The sequence below is a fragment of the Podarcis vaucheri genome (assembly GCF_965113315.1).
Source record: "Podarcis vaucheri genome assembly, chromosome: 15".
In the NCBI taxonomy this organism is placed as follows: domain Eukaryota; kingdom Metazoa; phylum Chordata; class Lepidosauria; order Squamata; family Lacertidae; genus Podarcis; species Podarcis vaucheri.
The window spans coordinates 799,571-824,560 of record NC_138753.1 but is presented as its reverse complement, the minus strand read 5'-3'; the positions used below and the strand labels follow the sequence as shown (position 1 = coordinate 824,560).

Sequence of the window (24,990 nt, the reverse complement as noted above, 5' to 3'; positions counted from 1 at the left end):
AGTGCGAAAGGTGTTTCTTAGAGACACCAAAGAGTCCGCTGGCCCTTTCCCAGCGACCAATCTCTGGGCTCCTCCCGCTTGCCCCATCCATGCCTAGAAAGCAGGAGTCCGAGCGGCCTTCCTTTTGTCCAATGCTTTTCCTATTTTCTTTTCTTCTTCTTCTTCTTGCTTTTTTGCTCCCCCCCCATTTTTTAAAAAAAACAATTATTCACACACGATATGATCTGTTTATTGTCATTGTCCCATACAGAACAATGAAATTGAAAAATCTACATAAGACATTCAAAACACCCTAAAAACTCTGAAACCCCATTTTAAAATACAATATACTCCTATAGAGACTCCTTATACTGCGTTTAAAACCAGAATTGCATTTGGGTAGAAACTGTTTCTCAGGCGGCTATTCCTGGTCTTTATAACCCTGTACCTTCTTTATATACATTCTTTATATACATTCTTTACAACAAACAACTCCAAACTATATATCTCCAATGAAAAAAGTCAGAGCTGGAATTTAAAAATTAACATGGAAAAGTTTAAAAGGCACAAGGAGATAGGGTAATAATATATCAAGGATGGGATAACAAATAAATTGAATAACGCAACAATAACAAAAATAATAGTAGGTAAAGAAGATCACACACTTGTGGAGGGAAGTGCTGGGCTGCGGGGGGGGAGGTGAAGGGATTAATTGAAATTGTTATATATATATATATATATATATATATATATATATATATATATATATATATATGCAGGTTTTGGTGTCTTCGGGTGTCTTCCCGTGTAAGAGTCGGGGTGTCTGTGCGACGTTTCGACGAGGTCTCACTCGTCATCTTCAGGCTGGTGCTTTCGGCTTCTTGTTACTGGAACAGAGCAGAATCTGGTGTTTGAGTTCCTATAAATACTGTTGAGGGGTGTGGTGTATAGCCTCCAACGTTCTGGGCAGAGAGGAAGTTCCTAGATTAGTGTGCCTCTTCTTCTTTTGTTCCTTAATTACTTGAGGGATATCTTGAGTGATTTCATGAGTGATATTCTGAATACCACTGGGTGGGTCATTAAGTGTAGATTAGTTGCTAAAGCTTTTGTGTCTTGACCTCTTGAGCTTGTGAAGAGTTTTTCTGAGAAGATGGCTGTGCTGCATTTAGTTGTGCTCTGGCTTGGCTTCGTGTATAGGGGCGAGCTGTGGTTTTGTGCCTTGTGCCAGCCAGATCTGTGTAGGGATTGCAGGGGGGTGCAGCATCCGGAGGTGCCACTATAGTTTGGCTACTGGATGGAGTCTGTAATATGTCTGTGGAGAGGGTCTGGGTTTGGGTCTGGTGTGGTTGATTGGTGACGGCGTTCTGTGTGCCTCTGGTTCTGGTGTCGGTTTTTGTGGGGAGGGCTAATTTCCAGATGTCTGGCAGGCGGGACGTGTCGTCACGCTTGTTCATGTTGTGAGGGTGTTTCTCTATCTCGATGGCTTCCATGATTATTCTCTTGTGGTGATGTTCCATGTTAAAGAGCAATTTGGAATCTGCAAAATTAATTTCGTGTCCTGTTTCTTTCATGTGTTGGAAAAGAGAGGAAGTTTTTTCTTCTTTTTTATATATATAGTGTCCAATGCTTTTCTAGGTATGCATCCAAGCGGTTTTGCCTTTGGAAAACCTGCTAGATGGGAACAAATGTTATTGTGCAGAAAACCCAATTGCCGTTTCTTCCCCAAACCAGGAGGTGTTGACAGCCACCATCTTGGATGGCTTTAAAAGAGGGTTAGATAAATTTAGGGAGGTCGTCAGTGGCTGCTAGTGGGGATGGCCGCACTCTGCCTCCACAACCGGTGGAAGGAAATGCCTCTGAATTCCAGTTTCTGGGAACCGAGCGAAGGAAGAGGGCTCTTGTGTCCGGCTTGTGGTCTTCGTTTGGGGGCATCTGGGTGGCCCCAGATGAGGACAGGAGGTTAGACTAGACACAGGCTTCCTCAAACTCAGCCCTCCAGATGTTTTTGGCCTACAACTCCCATGATCCCAAGCTAGCAGGACCCAGTGGTCAGGGATGATGGGAATTGTAGTCTCAAAACATCTGGAGGGCCGAGTTCAAGGAAGTCTGGACTAGAGGGTCCCCCTCTGGCCTCACCCCGCTGCTACCTGCTTCTGATCCTGTTATTGTTGAATGGCACCCCAGTTTCTGACCAGTGCAAGATTCTGGGGTCCCACCATTTGTGTTTCCTTTTGGAAATGAAGCAGAGCAGAGACTGTGGTGTCTTTATGATATATGTCTCTGAAGACGATTTGGGAACTTTAGCTGGTGCAGAATTCGATGGCCAGGTTGCTCACCGGAACAAGGCGGTTTGAGCACATTACACTGGCGATCCTAGTCTGACCGCACTGGCTACCAATCAGTTTCCAGGCTCAGTTCAAAGTGCTGGTTTTGACCTAGAAAGCCTTAAAGGGCTCAGGGTCACAGTATCTCAAGGACCGCCTCTTTCCAGATGAACCTACCCAGACCCTGAGATCATCTTCCGAGGCCCTTCTTCATGTGCCACCTTCTCAAAAGGTTCTGGGAAGGCTTCTCCCCAGGGAAGTTCACCTGGTGCCTTCATTTTACACTTCAAGCGCCAGGCAAAAAACGTTCCTTTTTAACCAGGCCTTTGGTTGATTTGATTGACATCCTATGCCCTTTTAAAATGTGGTTGCTGTTTCTTTTGGGGGGTGGAGAATTATTGGGTTGTTGTCTTTATTTTGATTATGTATTTTGTGGTTTTATATTTTGATTTTATTCTGTGAACTGCCCTAAGACCTCCTTGTATCAGGCGGTATATAAATTCAATTATTATTATTAATAATAATATGGCTTGTTTACACATATATACAACCTGGGGGAGTTTCCAGCAATTTAGGAAAGCTTTTTAATGTTTGACGGACTATTCTATTTTATTATTTTGTTGGAAGCCGCCCAGAGTGGCTGGGGAAACCCAGCCAGTTGGGTGGGGTATAAATATTATTATTATTATTATTATTATTATTATTATTATTATTATTATTACTACTATTACTATTATTGTTATTACACCCAAAAATGGTCTTGCTGCTCCCATAGCGGCAGTCAAACAGAAATCAAATACGGCTCTCAAACGTTGCTGTGGCTCTTTCCCCTGGTTGCTGTTTTACTTCTAGGTCACATTACTGCCCATCCCTTTGCACATCACCAGGAGGTTAGTCTGGCTATTCCAAGAATTAGGAGCCTTCATTGGAGTTTAACACTTGCTGGATGCAGGGATTAGAAGGGTCTTTGCATACAGTCTACTTTCCCCAAACTCATAACATTAGGGTGGAAGAATCTGGACGTTTCAGTTTTTCATTTTTCCATCTTTCAGCCCAATTTGCTTCATTTCTTCATCAGCTTGCAATTTTTTAAATACTAAAAAAAACTACATTTCTGTGCCTTTTTCTCCCAATAGACACTTTTCTACATAAACACATTTCCCAGCAAGCCGTTTCCACTAACAGAACACATCTTTGAGCTTTATTTTAACTCACATAAACATTTGGCAGCCACTTTCCCCTAATATATGCATTAGGCTTGCAATTTTTATTTTGCACGACACGATTCAGAATTTCAAAGCCCCAAAGCCATTGATAGCCCTCTCTTCTTCCATGAATTTGCTTGAACTTTTAAAGCCATCCCACTTGACCTCCTGCTGGAGTGAGTTCCACAGTTTATTTATGGGGTTCATGAAAAAGTCCTGCCTTTTATCGGCCCTGAATCTTCCAACCCTCACCTTCATGTCCATGAGCTCAATCGCTGGTCCTCCTCAGGGTAGACCCCTTAGAACGAATGGATCTAAGCTACCTGTTCATTTCATTGTGGCTCTACTCTGAGGAGTAGTAGTAGTAGTTGTTGTTGTTGAGTAGTTTAGTCGTGTCCACCTCTTTGTGACCCCCTGGACCAGAGCACGCCAGGCACTCCTGTCTTCCACTGCCTCCCGCAGTTTGGTCAAACTCATGTCAGTAGCCTCACCATCTCGTCCTCCGTCGTCCTCTTCTCCTTGTGCCCTCCATCTTTCCCAACATCAGGGTCTTTTCCAAGGAGTCTTCTCATGAGGTGGCCAAAGTCTTGGAGCCTCAGCTTCAGGATCTGTCCTTCCAGTGAGCACTCAGGGCTGATATCCTTCAGAATGGAGAGGTTTGATCTTCTTGCAGTCCATGGGACTCTCAAGAGTCTCCTCCAGCACCATAATTCAAAAGCATCCATTCTTCAGCGATCAGCCTTCTTTATGGTCCAGCTCTCACTTCAAGTAGTACCAACACAGGCTTCCCACACCTGAGGTTTTGGGGTTTGGGTTTTTTTTAACATGGCACCATGACATTCTTCTCTCATCCACCAGGAAACAGAGGTCAAGCTGAAGACCCCACCGTTGGAGGAACAGACCAGCCCCTACTGCTACCAACCTCAGGCCCCCCAGATGTATTGCCCCTCTCATCCTTTCCACCAGGTAAGACAGGATGGGGTGACCCCCACCCACAACAATAGTGGCACCCAGATTGCAGTGTGCAGCAGCTGAACTACGGAACTCCTTCCTGCAGGAGACGCTGACAATCACTAACCCCTTTTGAAAGAGGATTGCACACGTTTCATGGAGGAGGGAGCTATTGAGGGCTTCCACGGTCGGAGGCAGGAAATGCTTCTGAATACCAGCCGCTGGAGACCGCAGGAGGGAGAGAGTTGCTCTTGTGTTCGAATCCTGCTTGCACGTTTCACACTGGGAGATCTGGACTGGATGGGCCACAGAAGCTAAGACTCTCAGTGCCTACCAGTCACAGTGAATCCGCTCTATTCCCACGGTCCAAGGCAGCAATGCTCTCGAATATGAGTTGCTTGAAAGTGCAGGAGACGAGAGTTGCTTTCGCACTCAGCTCCCGCTGGTGGGCTTCCCCAAAAAGGCATCTGGTCGGCCACTGTGAGAACAGGATGCTGGACCAGGCAGGACAGGGGCCCGATCCAGCAGAACGAGCCACTTCCAGGTTGCCATCATCGGATTCCTTCCGCAGAGCATCCTGGCCTCTGACTGCCTGACCAAGCTCTCTGTCATCCAGGGAGGTCAGCGTCCTCGTTCATTTCTGGCCCTGACCAGCAGAACGGATTTGCCTCGTGTTTTGCTGGGTCAAGGCTGACTCAGTCAGAAACCATCTCCTGGCTGGCCTGGAGTCACCTGCCCACCCGCCGCCTTATGAGGACGGTGGTGCCAGCCTTGCCGTCGTAAAACTCCCGAAAGGCGGTCGGACCATTCTGCTGTCCTTCATTTGCCTATAAAAAACGAAATAACACACCTGACACCGACTGCCTTGAAACTCATAAAACAGAAATGGCCTTTCAAAACAGCCCGTAATGAGGACACCTCCGCCAGCTCCTTCCCCAACTTCTGAAGGAGAGACTGAAACCAATAAAATCAGAATTGCAGAGCAAAGAACTTCCTCGCCTGGCCCCAGAACCGCAGGTGAGCAGGGTGGGGCAGGTGACCCCTGGAGCCTCACTGGAGGGCAGGATGTGGCCCAAGATGCCAAGAAAAGCCCTGGCACAGGGTCTGACCCCCAAGCGCACCAGAAAAGCTCCACTTGATCAGACCAGTGTCCCTTCTGGCCCAGCCTCACCATGGCCAAATAGCCTAGGAATCCAGATAGACTGCCACTAGGCCTGGAGGTTCCACGAGAGCAACAGAAGACCTCTGTTGGGTCAGGCCAGCCAAAGGGGTTCCACCTAGTTCAGCACCCTTTTCTCACAGTGGCTGACCAGATGCCCCAATCGAATAATAGAATCATCGATTTGCAAGGGGCATCATGCAGTCTACCCCACGTCAAGGAAGGAATCTTTCGCCCAAAATGGAGCTTGAGCCCCCAGCCCCAAGATTAAGAGCAGGAAACCCACAAGTTGGACCTGATCCTTGCTGGATCAAGCCCAAAGTGACCCATCTAGTCCAGCAACAGCCGTTTAGGCTCCTTGGAGCCCCAAACTGATAGCAATAACTAAGCAAGGCTTTGCTGTCCCCTGACTGGGATCTTGCAACCAATGACCATGTCTTTGGTAGCACACATGCCAGACATTTAAAAAGAAGAATTCTGGGAATTGAAGTTTGTTGATGGTGTTGGGGCAAACGGCAGCTCCCAGGACTGTGCATTCAATGTCGGGGGCTCACGCCACCTTCTCAGCATCCCAGCTGAGCTATTAAGGCAGGGGTTCAAAAACGATTTGGACGCCTCCCCGGATGCAGAATGCGCACGTCAGGGGGGTGAACTTGTGGCCCTCCGTTTCTTCCTCCAGCTCCCATTGTAAGATCATAAGCTGATCTTACGTTGCCCGTTTAGTCCAGCATCCTGATCTCACTGCGTCCAGCCGCATGATCTCCTCCTCCCAGAATTTCTCCGGTCTTCTTTGGAAGTCCTCCAAATTGGCAGCTCTCGCTGTCTCCTGTGGGAGGGAGTTCCACAGGTTAACTCCGTGCTGCGTGACGAAGGACTTTCTTCCATCTGCCCTGCATCTCCTAACCTTCAGCTTCATCAGAGTTCCAATGTTATGAGTGGGAGAAAAAATCACCTCTGTCTGCTTTCTCCTTGCCCTCCAGAACTTTATAAATTCCTGTCGTGTCACCTCACTTACTTAAAATGCCCCAAACGCTGCAAACTTTCCACATTGGGGAGTCCCTCTGTTCCCTTGATCATCCCTAACCATTGGGCATGCTGGCTGCCCGGAGCTAGTACAGCAACATTTAAAGGGCACACCATCTCCTTGCCATTAATATTCCTCTGTAGGGCTTTGCAGCTTCCACAGGCAAATCTCCCCAGGACGGGCTGCAGAGAGCAGAATATCGCCCACAACACAAGACAGCATCTTCCCTGGCTGCCCAAGAGCTTTCTGGGCTCGGTTCCTGGGGCCGCCTCCCTCCCCTCAAGCAGCCTGGGCTCCCTCGGCCTTGAGAAGGGCTCTCCCTGTTCCCTCAGATATGCGTACAGGCAACGGGAATGCTGCTCCTTCAGGAACACTAATAATGGATAATGAGACGCAGAACCCTCGGTGTTCATTTACAGAGTACAAGGAGTTAGCACATGGATGGACTGTGGAACTCCCTCCCACATGGAGGCAGCGAGGGCCACCAAGCTAGATGGCTTTAAAAGACAAGTTCGTGGAGGGGGAGAGGGCTAGCAAAGGCTACTAGTCATGGTGGCTGCAGACCAGGGCCTGGGCTGGCCGCCTTCATAACCTCTTTGTGACTTTGATGGAGGTTCATACAGCAATTTTGATTTTAATTATTTTTGGTTGGGGATTCTGTAGCTGTAATCCCTGCATTGCAGTGGGTCAGATTTCCAACACTACAATTCTATGAATGTTTTAAATAGTAGTTTACCTGTGTTGTGTTTTTTTAAAACTGATGGGTTCATTGTGTTATCCTTTCTGTAAATCTCTTGGAGTTTGTTTTGGTTTTTTGCACTCTAGCCTTTGAAACAATGAAGGTCCATCTCTCGTCTCCTTGTGTCCCTAGTATCCTGCAGGGAACAGCTACTCGTTCTCCTACATCTCCAGCTCCCAGTACCCCTACCAACGCATCGCCCCGCACAGCAGCCAAGAGCACCACCAGCCCCTGTTCCCTAAGCCCATCTACTCCTACAGGTAAGCCTTTGCACCTTCACTTTATTTCCTCATTGGGATGCTTAGAACCTGCTCTTTCGTAAGATCCCCCCAAGGCATCTTAAAACAGACAGACTAGCAAGATCAATAAAACGATCCATAAAAACATAATGGAAAGCATCAGTAGATAATGGCTGGTGGAAAAAGAGAAATTCGGGTTTTTCTCTTCGATTTTTGGAGTGATGTCTAAAAGGACATCAGAAAAGCCTGCCAGACCAGGACAAAGGCCACCCACCCTGTCCTCGCAGTGGCCAAACACCCCCAAGAACCTAGGACTCAAGATAGTCTGCTCTGGACCTGGAGGCTCCACGAGAAGAGGCCTGGCTACCAAAGGGGGCAAACCAGGCCAGCATCCTGTTCACACAGTGGCCACCAGAAGCCCACAAGAAGGACCCCTGAGTGCAAGAGCCCCGTCCCGTCTTGCAGTTGGCAATTGGAGGTAGGCTGCCCCTGTGCCTGGAGACTCTGTCGTGATCCTAGCCAATAGCCTTCCCGAAGGCCCATTGAGAACCCTGTTCTCACAAATGCCCCACAGAACAGAGGGATCTGGATAGACTGCCTCTGCACCTGGAGGTTCCATGAGGACGTCAGAAGAACGTCAGAACCAGCCACTGACTCACCAGAGGCATGTAGGAAACCCCCCAGCAGGACTCAGGCACAAGAGGCCTCAGTGCTCAACTGCAAGCTGTGGTCTGTCCTGAACCTCCAAATGTCCAGCTTCGTGGGGTGCCCCCAACGAGTTCCAGTATTAATAATAATAATAATAATTAATAAATGTATTATTTATACCCCGCCCATCTGGCTGAGTTTCCCCAGCCACTCTGGGTAGCTCCCAACAGAATATTAAAACCACGATAAAAAATCAAACATTAAAAACTTCCCTAAACAGGGCGGCCTTCAGATGTCTTCTAAAAGTCAGGTAGTTGTTTATTTCCTTGACATCTGGTGGGAGGGCGTTCCACAGGGCAGGTGCCACCACTGAGAAGGCCCTCTGCCTGGTTCCCTGTAACCTCACTTCTCACAGTGAAGGAACTGTCAGAAGGCCCTCAGAGCTGGACCTCAGTGTCCGGGCAGAATGATGGAGGTGGAGATGCTCCTTCAGGTATCCTGGGCCTCAACGTAAGAGCAGGATGCTGCAGCACGGCTGCTGACAAGGAGCATCACACCTGGACTCAGAAATCTGCACCAGTTGCTGATCTGCTACTGGGCCATCTTCAAGGTGTTACTATTAGGACATAAAGCCTTTAACAAGTTGGACAGGTTCACCTGACCCTCTTGACCTGCTGCGCTCAGTCGAACTGGCTCTGTTCCAGGTGCCACATAATCCCTGTTCCACATTGGTAAGGACGCAATATTTTTGTGTGGCAGCATGTGCCCTGTGGAACTCCCTGCCTATTGATGTCAAGCAAGTGCCTTCGCTGCACTCTTTTCAGCGCCTGCTAAATACATTCCTCTTTAGACAGACCTTTCCAGATGCCTAGAAAGTCGAGGTGATTTTAATCTGCCTCCGTATTTTAACTTTTTGTATGTTTGAAAGTATGGCTGTAAGTTTTTCTTGATTTTCTTATTTTATCTTTTCATAATTGCTTTGAGGGTTGTTGTTTTTTACAGTCAAGCCATGGAGACATTATGTGATATAAATGATTGATTGAATAAATAAAAATAAGATGAGCCTGTTTGCCAGTCAATCCTTCTATTGCCAGACTTTGTGTCGATCTGCTATATATTTTGGAAAGTTGCTTGCCTGTCCGCAATGTGATTGGACGCCTCTTAAGAAATCAGAGCTGCATGTTGCCTGACTTTTCCTGAGAGAAAAGAACCGGTTCTTTTCTAGGGTTGGACACCACTGGGTGCCATTTTCAATCAAGACGGCCCACAACCTTTCAAAACTGTCCTGATTTCAACCAGTTTTTTCATGATGGTTTCTGAGATCAAGGAGCAGGATTTTTGCTTAAATTTGGAGACACTTGGACGCCAGGGTGCATCAAGATGGTGGACCGAGCTTCTCAAAACAGCATAGACTCTTTTTCATTCCTTGTCATTCCCAAGCAATGCGAGGCGTTTGCTCATTTGTTTCGTGAAACGTACACCCCACTTGATTGTAAAAAGATACACCGCAAAGCGGTTTACAGTTTAAGACCTTTGAAAAGTTAAAATGACAATAGACTAAGATTAGAAGTCGCATCAGTCAGCCATGTCTAAAAAGAATGTTTTTAACAGGCTCCCAAAAGTGAACAGCGAAGGCGCCTGCCCTAATATCAAGAGGCAGGGAGTTCCGCAGTGTAGATGCTGCCACACTGAATGATCAAGTTCTTACGAATGCAGGGGGGGGGCATGTGGCCCCTGCAGTAGTGCCAGTAGTGCCTGAAGGGGTCAGATGGGCGTCTGTGGGGGCAAGACGAACCCAAAGCTAAACCGTACCCTCCAAGTGTCCTGATCTTCCAGGGACAGTCCTGGAATTACAGAAGCTGTCCTGGTTTCTGATCTGATCCTGGACTGTCCTGCGTTTCCTTATTCCTGCCCTCCTCATCTCGATTAAAAGTGGTGGAGAGATCAGGTGCCCCAATCAAGACCTTTTTGGAAACAGGAGCCTTTGCTGTGTATGTAGGTGCAAAAACGGAGCCCTGTTCATACTGAAAATAAAATCCCTGCACCAAATGAAGGAAATGGTGAGGCTGGCATGCAAAGCTCTCCCTATAATCTCGCACATTGCAGTAACCCAGTCTTGAAGTAAGCAGGGCTACAGCTGCCAGAGTGCCAAGCTGCTAGTCCCTGTTGAGCAAAAGCAGAGAAACTGAAGGTTGAAGGAAGCTTTAACACCCCTTTTGTGTTTTGTTTTGTTTTTCTCCTTTGACCAGCATCCTCATATTTATGGCGCTCAAGAACAGCAAAACCGGCAGTCTCCCAGTCAGCGAGATTTACAATTTCATGACGGAACACTTCCCTTATTTCAAGGTAAGCTCTTGTGGCGAGCGATGGATCGTTGCAGATCTGTAGGCCTGGAACTCGGATTGGGAACATTCCAAGCTCTCCCTGAGACGCTCTTGGAGACTGAACCTTCTGCATGCAAAGCAGGTATTCTGCCCCTGAGCTGGGGGATTCCCCCCACCAGACCTCGCGCCACTTCCTCCAGAAGGAGGCACTTCCAGGAAACCTGCCCAATGCCGGGCACCGCCTGGCTTGATCGGTCGGTTTTCCTTCAGTCTCGCAGGAGGTGCCCAGATTTCCTTGCAACAAACACAAGAAAAAGAATTTTTCGAGCAAAATTGGGCATCGTAGAAGAAACAGCAAGCAATATTTCAGCTAAAAATGTAGGGGGGAAAGCCTGCTGGCCCACTGAGGCCAGCTTCCTGCCAGATTGGTGGCCATCTCTGCCTCATGTGGCGGTGAGTTCCACCATTTAACTCTGCGCTGCGTGGAGAAGGGCTTCCTTTTCTCTGTCCCAAATCTTCCAATGTTCCGTTTTCTTGGATGCCCCCAAGTTGCAGTGTTACGAGAGAGGGAGGAAAACTTTTCTCTCCATTCCTGGCAGAATTTTATGAGCTTTCCGGTTACCTCTTACTTGCCTATCCTGCCCTTTCTCCTTCTCTCATGTTTCCACTCTCAGCCTCATGGGGCAAATCCTTGCCAAAAAAGGCAGAGAAGGAAATCCCTCCGTTGCTCTCGGAGCAGAGAGAGCCAAGGGGTGGAGGAGAGCACAATTTGGGAATAAAATACACGGCGAGAGAGGGAAAGGACAAGCAGCACTTAGGTGGCAACTGCAGTGATGCAACTGGCCCCTTTTCTAGTTGAAACACAGCAATCTGACTCCCACGTCCGTGGGGTAAAAAGGGGCAGGGAAGGTACGCTCACAATTTGAGCCGCTTTGAAGTGCCTCTCCTCGCTCAGCAGAACCAGATTTCTAAAAGGGAGAGAGTTTTGCAAGAGCCCAATAACTTTCCAAAGATCAAGGGGTTCTTGCCAGGCTCAGTGAGCAAGCAAGGGTGTGCAGCAGGCAAGAGGAGAAAGCGAATGTCAAGCTGGGAATCTGCTCGTGCCAGGGACTCTTTGTCGCTTTGCGCCCAGCAGGGTGGCAGGCAGAGAAGGTGGTCTGGAAGGGCTTATAGATGCACAGAATTGTAGCGTTGGACGGGAGCATCTAGGCCAATCCCCTGCAAGGCAGGCTAGCTTGGGTGGGTGCAAATGGTTTGGCTTGATCGATTAGTACAAAGGGAGGTTATTCCATTTGTTTAGTTCTGTAACAAACAACATCTACCCTCATTCCCTTATGGGGGACAGAAGAGCCCTTATAGAGTCCTTTATAGGTTCTCCATCAGGAGGAAAAAATGACAGAGAATATTGAGAAGCAAAGCAGCTAGTAAGCCTGATCTTTATTGAACTGTTGCAACAAGGCGCCCCCTTCACACACAGGAAAGGAGGAAGACCTAGAACAAAGGTGTGCCTGCCCTTATATAGACCTTTTAAATTCCCTGCTTGGAGCTCAAGAAAGACCACCCCTCCATACATCATACATACATCACAGAAAAGGTGGTCTACAACAGAAATTTGAATTGTTTTTCCTGTCTGTCAGGTTATTGGATAATGCCTTATCTGATTGCCTTTCCTGGTAGTCTGGCCATTCCTTTGAGATGGTGATTACCCAATTCCTGAGACAATGGGAAGGTTCCCTCACCCCCTCCCTCCTTGCAGAGAAATGTTTGGTCAGTTTGGGAGTCAAAATGGTTTCAGGGCAGTCTTCTTGTGCTGCTCCAGACATGTGGTCCACATATCCATGAACATTATATATATATATATATATATATATATATATATATATATATTTGCTTTCGTATATATATATCCTTAAATTTGTTGTTTCAGTTCACAAAATCTATATTCCAATGGCTTGTAAAAGAAAACTCAGCAAACACCTCAGAGTTGTTTACTAAAAGAATAAACAAATTATCAGTAAAAACCCAGCTATTTAAAACATTTAACAATAATGATTATTAATAATAATGGTTTGAAAATTCAGGAGGCAGTAATGGCCAGCAACCTAGAACTGGACATTTACAAAAGTGTCTAAAATTATGCAAAGCACAGAGAAAAGTTTTCCTCCCTCTCTCGTAACACCAAAACTCACAGGCATCCCATGAAGCCGACGGCTGGAAGATTCAGGACAGATGCTGTGCATCGTTACACTGTGGAACTCCCTGCCACAGGACGCAGGGATGGCAGCCAAAGTGGTTGGCTTTTAAAAAAGGATTGAATCCAGGGAGGAGGAGTGGGGTGTTGATGGCTACTAGCCAGCAGGCTCTTCTGATGTTATTATAAGTAAAATGAGTGGTAAGATGAAAACCAGATGAAGTCACTGGTCAGCGGTCTGTGTTCCCAGGGAGTCTTTGCCCAAACGACAGAGTTTTTTGCTTATCTTTGGGGACATGGGCTCGGCCACTGGCTGGAGTGGAACGGGGCCCCCTTTGGCCTGATCCGGCCGCAGCGCACTCCCGAAGTCATTTCCTGGGGGAGACCATTGCTCACCGCAGAAGATGACACAGGAAACAAGTTGCAGAACCTGACAGATTCCCGGGAATATGTCAGAGACAAAACAGAGAGCCAGAAATTTAATTATAAACGCAATTAGCTAATCAGCAGAAACACCAGCGTAGGACAACGAAGGCAGGCCTAGCTCAGCTTTCTGGAAGTTGGAGATTTATATAACTGCGCTGCCACTCCAAGCGAGGAGACATCACCTCACTGACCACTAACATCACGCCTCTTGCCGGAGAACCAGATCCCAGGTTTCCCCATTGCCCAGCGAGAGATGCCATCTCACCTGAAATGCACCTTTGTTTAAAAGGGACTGGTTATCCTCCCCTTCCCACCGTGGCTCAAGAGGAATTGGTGATGCTCTGTTTCTTTTTCTTTTTAAAAAACGATTTTTATCAAGTTTTACATTTTTATCATGATAACACCACATCAAAAAACAAAAGATACAATTCCCAAATATTCCCCGCCCTCCCACAACGACTTCCCTCAACTTCCTCTTCTTGTTTTTTAACATGTTAGCTCCTCTTGCTTGCTTTTATATCTCTTAATTCTAAAATCTTTAAATTGTATATTATTGTAAATTTATCATATCAATAATTTCTGTATTCATTTTGTTCATTGTTAAGTGTTTAGTCAAATCCTGCTAGTGAGTCCGTTTCTTTACATTGCTTCTGTAAGTACAACATGAATAGTTCCCAGTCTTCTTTAAAGTCTCTCTTGTCTTTGTTTCCAAGTCTTTCAGTTAACTTTGCCATCTCAGCATATTCCATCATTTTCTCTTGCCATTGTTCTTTAGTTGGTATTTCGGCGGTTTTCCATCCTTGGGCTAGCAAAACCTAGCCAACGATGCTCTGTTTCTGATCAGCTCCAAAGAGAGTTTAGGTTGTCATGCAACCATAGAATTGTCACGTTGGACGTTGGACCCAGGGGTCATCTAGCTCACCCCCCTGTGATGGAGGAATCTCAGGTGAAGGATAAGCGGGGAAGGAGCCTTAGCATACAGAAGGTCCCAGGGTCAATTTCTGATGCGGCTGGGAATGTCCCCTGCCTGAGAGGCCAGCCAGTTTAGGCAATGCTGAATTATATGGACTAATGTTCTGGTTCCATATGTTAGTGGAGAAATCTGAGGCCTCCCTTGGACAAAAAACGAGGACACCAGCCAGGAATACCAGAGCAAAACAGCAGCCAGTAGGCTTGGTCTTGATTGAAGACTGTCACGAAAGGACTCCCACCTGCCACCAGGTGGAACAAGATGGAAGCCCCAAACAAAAGAGAACCCAAACTGTTATTAGCTGCTAATCCCCATGTTACACCCCCCCCCAAACTACATCATGGTTACATCATGAAAGGGTCTGGTGGCAGTAATCTGAGCATCCTGGACCCTGCCCCATGGTTCCCCTTGCCCTCCACCAAACACCCATCAAGTGGAACAAAAAAAGATATTTACATTTCCCTGTTTCCCAGCCAAGTTAATCCCACCCTTTTGTCTTCATCTGGGTTTGGTATTTCTGGATTGGCTACCTGTCTGGCACTCAGGTATCAGGATGCCAGGGATTATCCCTCAGGCAGAGGGGCTGCTGAGTAGCTGAGCTAACCTGTCTATATGAATTTCTGAAGTTTTCCCTGTGAGCCAGTACACAGATGCATTTATCAGTGAATTCTTACATTTGGTGTCGTGCAGCAAAGGCTCTTTGAATAGATAGGAAGAAACTGTGATGGAAGTGTTTTGTGGGGACAAATCACAAAAGTCGCAAAAGTGATTGTGCTGGTTTTGGTAGTGGGCTGCATGTACATGATATCTGCTGGAGGGGCAACCCCCCCAACCTGTACATAAATTCCTGCAACCCATATAAGGCAGCTTTCTGTGTTCCCCATCCCCTTTATTCATGAGGTCCAGAATCCTTATTTTTACGGGAACAACTATATGGCAGGGCAAACGTTTCCAGAGGACGGACAGCTTAGACCCCTGAACCTGTCAAGTGTTGGTAAACTCCTGCTGCAAGTTTATTATTATTATTATTATTATTATTATTATTATTATTATTATTATTATTTATTTTGGTAGACACATGTATCCATCATCCCCCCCCCCTTTCCAATTGAGGCGTGATTAATTACACAGGGAGCTTTGCCTGAGGCAGAGGAGAGCCGTTTGTTTATCTCATTAACCAGAGAGAACATGAATTTAAAAAGGAGGAGGTTATTTTGCAGAGATAATTAAAGTGCATTGTCCCAGCAAAAACAGTCTTCTGAGTTTTTGACCCCAGAGTTGTTTTTTCTATTAAAAAAACCCCATAACATATGCAAATGTTAAAACTGGGATTTGGTTGTCAAACAGCTCTTGTTAATTAGCCGCCTTCCAAAAAAATGGCGCCTGAGCTCCCAAAAACAGTGCCAGGCACTGGCTGGCAGCAGCCTTTGCCATCCTGGATGCTTTGAGCCACACCCTCACCCAGCCCCAGCCAGGATGGGTGCAAGGGAATGTGGCTCTTCTAGAAACGCAATCCTCCTCGTACGTTTCTAACCTTGTCACTTCCCATCCGAAGATCCCACGCTCCGCAATTAGGTCTGAGGTATTGCTATTTATAAAAGCTACAGGGCTGGGCTGATGTCTTCATCGCTGTCATGTTCCATATTTAGGAAGCTGCTCTATACCGGCCCATCGAGCTCAGTGTTGTCTGCACAGGCTGGCAGCAACTGTCCAGGGTTTCAGGCCTCTCCCCGCCCTACCTGGAGATGCCAAAGGGGACTGAACCTGGGCCCTTCTGCGTGCCAAGCAGGGGCTCTGATCCGCCGCCCTTCTGCAATCACCGCACAATTCGGCCCAAGCTCTTTGGCAGACCACATGCCCCCCTCTTTGTCCTGCCCCCCTCATAGGCCTGCTAGTTATGAATGAAGGAGAGGGACTTCTCGGTAGTGGCTTCTCCCAACCTTTGGAACTCCTTCCCTAGAGAAATTAAACCAGTGCCTTCCATGCTGCCCTTTCACTGGCAGGTGAAAATATTCTTATTTGGGCAGAGCTGCCTGGTGTCTTTTGTTTTTTTGCTTTAATAGTGTGGTGCTGTTTTTATTATCTGTATTTTAATAGATCAACATTTTTTTACCTTATTTTAATTCTATCAGTGCTGAAATACTTTATTAACAAAAAGCATTCAGCTTTTCATATTTTATCTGTGCTGTTTTAATTTGTGTAAGCTGCTTGGAGTCCTGGCCTGGGGAAAAGATGGGAAGTTAATAATATTAGTTAATAATCATTAATCAGAACGAAAGAGCCCATGCACTGCTGAGTGTTTTTGCTCCAGGTTTTCTGAAACACTTCAAAGATCTGATGATGTTCAGCTCTGCCTTTGACAACCTCCAGCAACCAGCATGCCCAATGGCTAGGGATGATAGGTCACAAGCTCCTGGAAGGTGCCAAGATTAGCTGGGCACAAATCCTGTTCCAGCTGACTTTTGCTTTCATCAGTTACAGGAATCACAATCAGTTGTAGGAAGAACTGAAACTGCTTATTGCTGCCTACCTCAGATGGAAGTTTCTGCCACAGGAGAAGTTGAGGAATGGTACAGATGTAACGAAACAAAGCCTTTCTCCTCCCCAATTAACTTACGTTCGTTTTTTGTGCCTGTCTCCCTTCCTAGACAGCTCCAGACGGTTGGAAGAATTCGGTCCGCCACAACCTCTCCCTGAACAAATGCTTCGAGAAAGTGGAGAATAAGTCGGGCAGCTCCTCGAGGAAAGGCTGTTTGTGGGCGCTGAATCCGGCCAAGGTGGACAAGATGCAGGAGGAGCTGCAGAAGTGGAAGAGGAAAGACCCCATCGCGGTCCGGAAAAGCATGGCCAAGCCAGGTGGGCAAGGGGCGTCGCCACAGGCCCCCCCCCCAACATCCTTTGCAGGTGGTGCGTTCAGGAGTGGCTGATTCCCTTTGGGACTGGCAGGGCAGGAGCCAACAGTAGGGGGCGCCAGAGCCAATGAAGGGCAGAGCCAACTCATTCTGGCTTTGCCCCTTCCTCTTCCTCCTTCCTGCTGAGTTCCAGAAGGGCTGTTTGGTGGGGGGCAACACTGAGACTAAGGGGGAGGAGGACGCTGGCAGCCCCAGAGACTGGCAGGCAGCAAAAGGCTGTTTGGTGAGGGGCAACACTGAGGCTAAGGGGGAGGAGGATGCTGGCAGCCCCAGAGACTGGCAGGCAGCAAAAGGCTGTTTGGTGAGGGGCAACACTGAGGCTAAGGGGGAGGAGGACGCTGGCAGCCCCAGAGACTGGCAGGCAGCAAGGAGACTGCTCAGCAAGGAGCAACACTGAGACTAAGAGGGAGGAGGGACATGCAAGGCCACCTCCTGGGCTGGTTGCACAGTAGGAAGGCAGGCAGGTGGGTGATGGATGCAGAAACTTCTATGGTGGGGAGCTCACCTAACCTGCAGTCTTTCAGATGTTGCTAGACTACAACCGCCATCATTGCCAGTCCTTTGGAACTCCCTGCCTCTTGACACCAGCACTTTCACTGCCCTATGTCCGGTGCCTGCTTCAAGGCACTTTTGTTTACGCAAAGCCCACCAAGACACTGACATGTGTCTTAATCTGGTGTTTAGGTTATTCTTGGTTTTAATATTTGTTGTAAATAGTTTCCCAGAAATAAATTCTGAGGGAAATGGTTTCTCCTTATACTAAATAAGGAGATAATGCATGGAGGAGAGAGCCATCGATGGAACTAGCCATGGCAGCTCAGCTCTGGGTCCATGGCTGTGCCACTGGCCTGATCCTGCAGCCAGCTCTTCTTATGTCCTTAACTAGCTTTCGATATTTCTCTCCCCCCCCCCCCTTAGAATAAATGTAATTTTACATTAAGTCATATTTTCCTCCTAATAAGAGATCAGGAAACAAGAGTTATTAAAGAAGACTGGGGGGGAATTGTTGAATATTTGAAAAAAAATCTGTAAACAATTTAAAATGTTAGCAGAATTAGAATAAATTGAGCAGTTAAACTATAGACTGAGGGAAGAACTTTTAAAAGAAATAATAAGGAATAACGCAGGGAAATGGAAATGAACCAGGGAAGGGAAGGGTAGAGTTTAAGTTTTGTAATTTGTGCAAATGTCGTAAAAGGAGAAATAAAAACTTTAAAAGTCATATTTTCCTGCAGAATAATATGATTGGATGGAACTTTTCCTACAGAAGAATTTTATGGATTATTGCTGATAATCATAAAATAATCAGTAAACGATTAAAAAAAGTAATAAAGGCCCACTTCCGACATGATTCAAAGCAGATATCCTGGTCTCTTGCAGAAGACCACCCCAGGCAGAATTAACACATCTTAGAAACATAGAACTACAGAATTGGGACCCCCAAGGGTCATCCAGCCCAACCCCCAGAAATGAAGGAATAAACATGGCTTGTTTTGTTTTGTTTTTCTTTGTGTTTTAGAGGAACTGGACGACCTGATAGGGGACAAGACGGACAAGCTGAGGTCTACCCTTCTGGCCTGCACCCCCACCAGCGGCTTGGCGAGTCCCCCCATCTCCCGGGGGCTGCCGCTCCAGCATCACCCCCTGTGTGAGCCCCCCATCTCTTCCTCCAGTGCCCCCCACACCCATGGGGCCCTCCCCTCCAAGCCCCCACAGCCTGGCATGCTGGGGGCCCCACAGACTTCCTGCTACGGGGTCCCTCCCCAAGGGTTTTCCCAGGTCTCGCCCACTTTCCTGCAGCCGGACGGCTCTCAAAGCCTTCTCCCTCCCGCAGACGCCCAGAACGGACACCAGGGCCAAGACTCCCCGTCGGGGGGCGCCCAGGCCCCTCCGGGACGTGGGATGAAGATGCTGGCCATGGCACGGGCTGCCGTGCAGGAGGTGCCCATGGCGGAAGGCGACCTCAGCCACGACGTGGACGCCCTGAGCCCTTCGCTCACTGACTTCGAGCTCCAAGGTGCGCAGCCCTGCTTCGAGGGAGTCCATTCAAGGTTCTAGTCCTCATGGGTCCTGATTTGAATAGGAGCAGAGGAAGCTGCCTTCTACTGAGTCAGCCCACTGCTCCCTCTAGCTCAGTAATGTCTGCACTGGCTGGCAGCAAGGGCTCTCCAGGGTCTTGGGCAGGGAGCCTCTCCCAGTCCTAAGCCAGTGATGGCCAAGGATTGAATCCATACTGTGATGTCGGTTTCATAATTTTTGACCTGGCAATACAGTATTGCAGAATTCCCTGGATTAGAAAGGACATCAGCCTAATCCACCAGGGCTCTTCTTACGGAGGTCTGTTGTGATAGCAGAGCCTCCCTGCTCAGGGGCAGTCTACCACGACATACCAGGGTTGCTGTTGCACTCAGGTTCCGCTTATGGCAGCCCTGTTTAGGGAAGCTTGTAATGTTTAATAGACTATTGTGTTTTAATATTCTGTTGGAAGCCGCCCAGAGTGGCTGGGGAAACCCAGCCAGATGGGCCGGGTATTAATAATATAATATAATATAATATAATATAATATAATATAATATAATATAATATAATATAATATAATATAATATAATATAATATAATATAATATAATAATATAATATAATATAATATAATATAATAATATAATATAATATAATATAATATAATAATATTACAGTCATACCTTGGGTTGAAGTTGCTTCAGGTTGAGCGTTTTTGGGTTGCGCTCCGCGGTGACCCGGAAGCAACTAAACGTGTTACTTCCGGGTTTCGCCACTTGCACATGCGCAGATGCTCAAGTTGATGTCACCCACATGAGCGGAAGCGACGAATCACGACCCGCACAGATGCAAACAGGGCACCGGAACAGATCCCGTTTGCACCCAGAGGTACCACTGTATATTAATGAGCTTGCAATAATGGTCATCTGTGAGCGCAGGAGGCTGGGCTAGGTGGGTGCCCCTTGTGCCTGATCCTGCAGCAGCCAGGCTCTTCCGTCCTTATGGAACCGCCAGGCCCACAGACAGTCTGTCCCGGTTCCTAGGTCCTTCGGGGCATTTGGCCATTGAGATAACAGGACGGTGGCCTAAGCGGGACACCTTTTGGCATGATCCAGTGAAGTCTGTTTCTGTCGTTGCAGGAAACCTCTGGGAGGAACTGAAGGATGACAGCCTGGCCAGTGACCCCCTAGTGCTCATCGCCTCCTCCTCTTCTTCCTCCTCCTCCTCCTCCTCGGCGCCCGGTCCCTGCTTCTCGACCCTGTGCCAGATGGATGATGACAACAGTGGGAAGTTCGGTGCACACGGTGACGCTCAGCACCACAGTTTGCCTGAGATCCACCTCACCTCCCTCTACTCTGCCTTCATGGACCTGGAGACGGGATCGCCTTCCTTCCTGAATAACTCCGGCTCCAAACCGGTGGCTTTGGTCTAGGCCGCCAGGCCAAACATCGCCCGTGCCAATGTTGGGTGTGGAACCCCAGCCCAAGTCCGCCACTGATGCCTAGCAAGGAAACAAAACTCACTGCTTCTGGACCCGGACTGCAGAAACCCGAGGCGTGCCCAAGTGCCGTGGTGCAAATATGTAGATATGCACAGAACCTTAGAATTGTAGATTCAGGAGGGACCCCCCAAAGGTCATTCAGTCCAACCCCCTGCAATGCAGGAATTGCAACTAAAGAACCCCTGACATATGGCTGTCCCACCTCTGCTGAAAAAACCTCCAAGGGAGTCCATTTCTCCGTTGAACAGCTCTTATGGTCAGAAAGTTATTCCTGATGTTTTGCTACACTCTCCTTTCTTAGCAATTGAATCCATTGCTTTGGGTTCTCCCTTCAGGAGCAGCAGAAAACAAGCCAGTTCCATCTTTTCAAAACCCAGATTGTCGTAGGCCCCTGGAACGGCGAACCACAGCTAGCCAGAGATCTGTTAAAACCATGTCGGCGTCAAGCCAGCGTTCCTGGCCAAGGCTTGCAGGGAAGAAGTCAGGTGGCAAGCAAACTCCCGTTCCCTTTTATTTTCAAAGCCCGTCTCTTTTCAAATATCCCTCAGCCTGCAACATTCTGCTCAGCAACCACAAACTTCAATGCCCTTTTAGAAGTAGGTTTGGGGGCCTCAAGGGTGGGTGATGTACAGAGGCTGTGGCAGGGTTAGAAAAATATATATGTGGATGAAGTCTCTAACCCAGTGGGCCGCCGCCACCAGTCTCGGCTCCATAAATTCATCCCTGGTGCCCCATGGCCTATCCTCCCTTATCAAAAGTTTTATTCTGAAGAGGGTGACCTACTACAGAAGGCAGTACAGTCGTACCTTCGATCCCGAAGGCCCTGGAACTCAGACATTTTGGCTCCCGAATGCCGCAAACCCGGAAGTGATTGTTCCGGTTTGCAAACGTTCTTTGGGAACTCGAACGTCTGACGGGGCTTCTGATTGGCTGCAGGAGCTTCCTTCATCCAATCAGAAGCTGTGATTTGGTTTTGGAACATTTTGGAAGTTGAACAGACTTCTGGAACGGATTCCGTTTGACTTCCAAGGTACGACTGTAACCCAATAGAATTCAAGACAGTCACAATTAACTATGCATTTATTCCAAATCAACTTAAGGCTATTTAGCTTAATTCAATAAAATGGATCAATGTAGAGTCATAGAATTGTAGAGTTGGCAAGGATCCCAAAGGTCATCTAGCAGGAATCACAGCTCGATAATCTGACAGGTGGATATCCAGCCTCTGTTTAAAAACAGAGAACCTGCCACCTTCGGCGGTCATCTGCCAAGGTCAGGCGTAAGCCTCCTTGATGTCAGTGTAGCTTATTTCTGAATGGGCTCATCCTGGATTGCACTACAAATCCCCCACAAGAAAACACACACCTTGTTTGTTTCAATAAAACAGTGAACCTGCTCATTTTTAACTGCTTCTTTTCCTTATATACAGTAGGAAGTTGATACGTTTGCTTTCTTTCATGTACACAGACTGAGCCATAAGCAGCCTGCGTAAGTCTTGCCCATTAATTTCATCAGATTCTCTGCACTGGGGGAGAAATCCAATTCAGTTTGCATTTATGCATGGGCCGGCCTGATTCTCACTCTCCACAAACAAAATGCCTGCGAAAATTGTATTTTGCCAAATTTTGTAATGGTTCCAAAAATGCATGTATCGGAATAATGCATGCTGGAAAATGGATATAATAGAGAGAAGGAAAACTGTGTTGCAAAAATGTGCCTTTGGGACACAGTTACCTACAAAAAATGTTTTTAATAAGAAATCCACGCTAAACTGCTGATTGGTATCACAATGACATTACACACACACACACACACACACACATATATATATATAAAACAATCTGACATGGCCTTGTGGAGAATGGAACTCAGGTCTGAAAAAATGAGAAATTGAGAAGAACTGAATTTGACAGGTCACCCATCACTACCTGCCAGCAATTTGCCACCAGATTCCTGCTCCGAAAAGTCTTACATGCAACAAATGTATTGCTATGGGCAAGGAATAAGGGTCATTTTCTTGAAAGGAAAGCCATTTGCTTTATATAGCTGCAGATACAAACACATATATAATATTACTAGCAGGGAATGAGCCCAGCACTGCCTTGGATTAAAAAAAAAAAAAACCCTCAAAATTGTGTTTTTTAGATAGATGGTGTAATTTGTGAGTTTGGACCAGTCACACCAGTGACTGGTCAATGAAAATTGCCACCCCCACCCCACTGGGCGAATGCTTGGGCCAGGTTGGGTGTTGATCTCTCAAGTGACGCTCAAACCTGTGGAGAACAAAGAGACAGGCAGCCAAACCCCTTTCCCCTTTTATAAAATCCTAGATTCATAGTGTTGGAAGGGACCCTGGGGTCATCTAGTCCAACCCCCCGCAAAGCAGGAATCCCAGCTAAAGCGTAATTGTTGTTGTTTAGTCGTTTAGTCGTGTCTGCCTCTTCGTGACCCCCTGGACCAGAGCACACCAGGCACTCCTGTCTTCCACTGCCTCCCGCAGTTTGGTCAAATTCATGCTGGCAGCTTCGAGAACACTGTCCCACCATCTCGTCCTCCGTCGTCCCCTTCTCCTTGTGCCCTCCATCTTTCCCAACATCAGGGTCTTTTCCAGGGAGTCTTCTCTTCTCATGAGGTGGCCAAAATATTGGAGCCTCAGCTTCAGGATCTGTCCTTCCAGTGAGCACTCAGGGCTGATTTCCTTCAGAATGGAGAGGTTTGATCTTCTTGCAGTCCATGGGACTCTCAAGAGTCTCCTCCAGCACCAGAATTCAAATGCATCCATTCTTCGGCGATCCGCCTTCTTTATGGTCCAGCTCTCACTTCCATACACCACTACTGGGAAAACCATAGCTTTAACTATATGGACCTTTGTCGGCAAGGTGATGTCTCTGCTTTTTAAGATGCTGTCTAGGTTTGTCGTTGCTTTTCTCCCAAGAAGCAGGCGTCTTTTAATTTTGTGACTGCTGTCACCATCTGCAGTGATCATGGAACCCAAGAAAGTAAAATCTCTCACTGCCTCCATTTCTTCCCCTTCTATTTGTCAGGAGGTGATGGGACCAGCAGCCATGATCTTCATTTTTTTTATGTTGAGCTTCAGACCATATTTTGCGCTCTCCTCTTTCACCCTCATTAAAAGGTTCTTTAATTCCTCCTCTCTTTCTGCCATCAAGCCAGTGGCTCTTTGCCTCCCCCTAGTGGCTCCCGTGGGCCATGCCTGCCATCAAGTGACCTCCGCCTTCCCAATTTTCCCACAGATACAGACATGGCTATCTTGTTGCCTGCCCACCCCGCAGGGGGGATTTAAAGAGACAGAGGCTTGCCAGAGATGCAGATGTTCTGAGCCTCCCTCTCCGCCCAAGGGAGGGGTATTTATGGGTCGCCTGGCAAAGCATGGAGGGCGGGGAGGAGATAAAAGGGGGAGAAAGGGCTGGTGACCTCCGAAGCAGCTGGTGGAGAAATCTCCGGCAATGAGCAAGCAGCGTTGCAACACAGGGTTACGCAACGGGGTGTGTGGCAAGAGCCGGCACTCCCTGAGAGCTGGTCTCCTTCTCCGCCTTCTCACAAAAGTAAATAATCCTTAATTATTATTATTATTTATTAAATTTATATGCCACCCTTCATCCGAAGACCACAGGGCGGTTTAAGGGTATAAAAATGCAACAGTCACACTTGGTTAGTGATAAACAGCCAGCCAGCCCCCTTGCACACACACACACTCACACTTGCAGAGTCAAGGGCTTCCCGTGGATGTTGCGCACAAGTCCTGCGCATGGATTTCCGCTGTGGGAACAGGAGGCTGGACCAGGCGGGCCCCTTTTGGCCTGATGCAGCCAGGCTTTTCTTAGGGAGGTCTAGTCTGATAGCAGAACCTCCATGACCAGGGACAGTCTACCTGTGGATACCAGAGGATGGGGAACAGATGGAAGGTTGCTGCTGTCGGGCTCAGGTTGTGCTTTGGGGCTTCCCTTGGGGGGCCTCTGATTGGCCGCCGTGAGGACAGGAGGCCGGGATAGATGGGATGCTGATGCAAGAGCCAGGCACTTCCTTACATTTTTAGGACCTCAATCTGTTGGCAATCACCACCTGAGCTTCCTGATAGAAGGAACAGGGCCAGATTTAGGTTTGATTAGGCCCTAAGCTATGGAAGGTAATGGGGCCCTTTATATGTCTGGCTGTCCTTTATCAACAACAAATTGTTGCTGTTTTTTGTGTTGAATATATGCTATATACATGGTAACTTATGGACCTAATAGGTATCTAAAGCCATTTGCACATAACAAATAGGAGCCTACACATCACAAAACACTGTATGTAGGTTTTATTTTATTTTTTATCTTATATTTTGGAAATGCATATCCAGTGGGTTTTTTCCTTTAAATT

General features: G+C 47.4%; 1 protein-coding gene across 4 annotated transcripts in view; it reads left to right on the top strand.

Moving 5' to 3' along the window:
* Positions 1-22,006, top strand: part of FOXN1 (forkhead box N1) — a 48,613-nt gene extending 26,607 nt beyond the window's left edge. For 3 of the 4 annotated variants that reach the window (XM_082201788.1, XM_082201789.1, XM_082201786.1), the window contains exons 4-9: positions 4,367-4,474; positions 7,514-7,641; positions 10,518-10,614; positions 16,828-17,035; positions 18,611-19,108; positions 20,249-22,006. In XM_082201788.1, the coding sequence (XP_082057914.1) occupies positions 4,367-4,474; positions 7,514-7,641; positions 10,518-10,614; positions 16,828-17,035; positions 18,611-19,108; positions 20,249-20,541 (1,332 nt within the window). In that variant the 3' untranslated portion in view covers positions 20,542-22,006. The remainder of the gene's footprint in view (positions 1-4,366; positions 4,475-7,513; positions 7,642-10,517; positions 10,615-16,827; positions 17,036-18,610; positions 19,109-20,248) is intronic. The other variant, XM_082201787.1, reaches the window with a different exon arrangement.
* Positions 22,007-24,990: the final 2,984 nt, after the last annotated feature.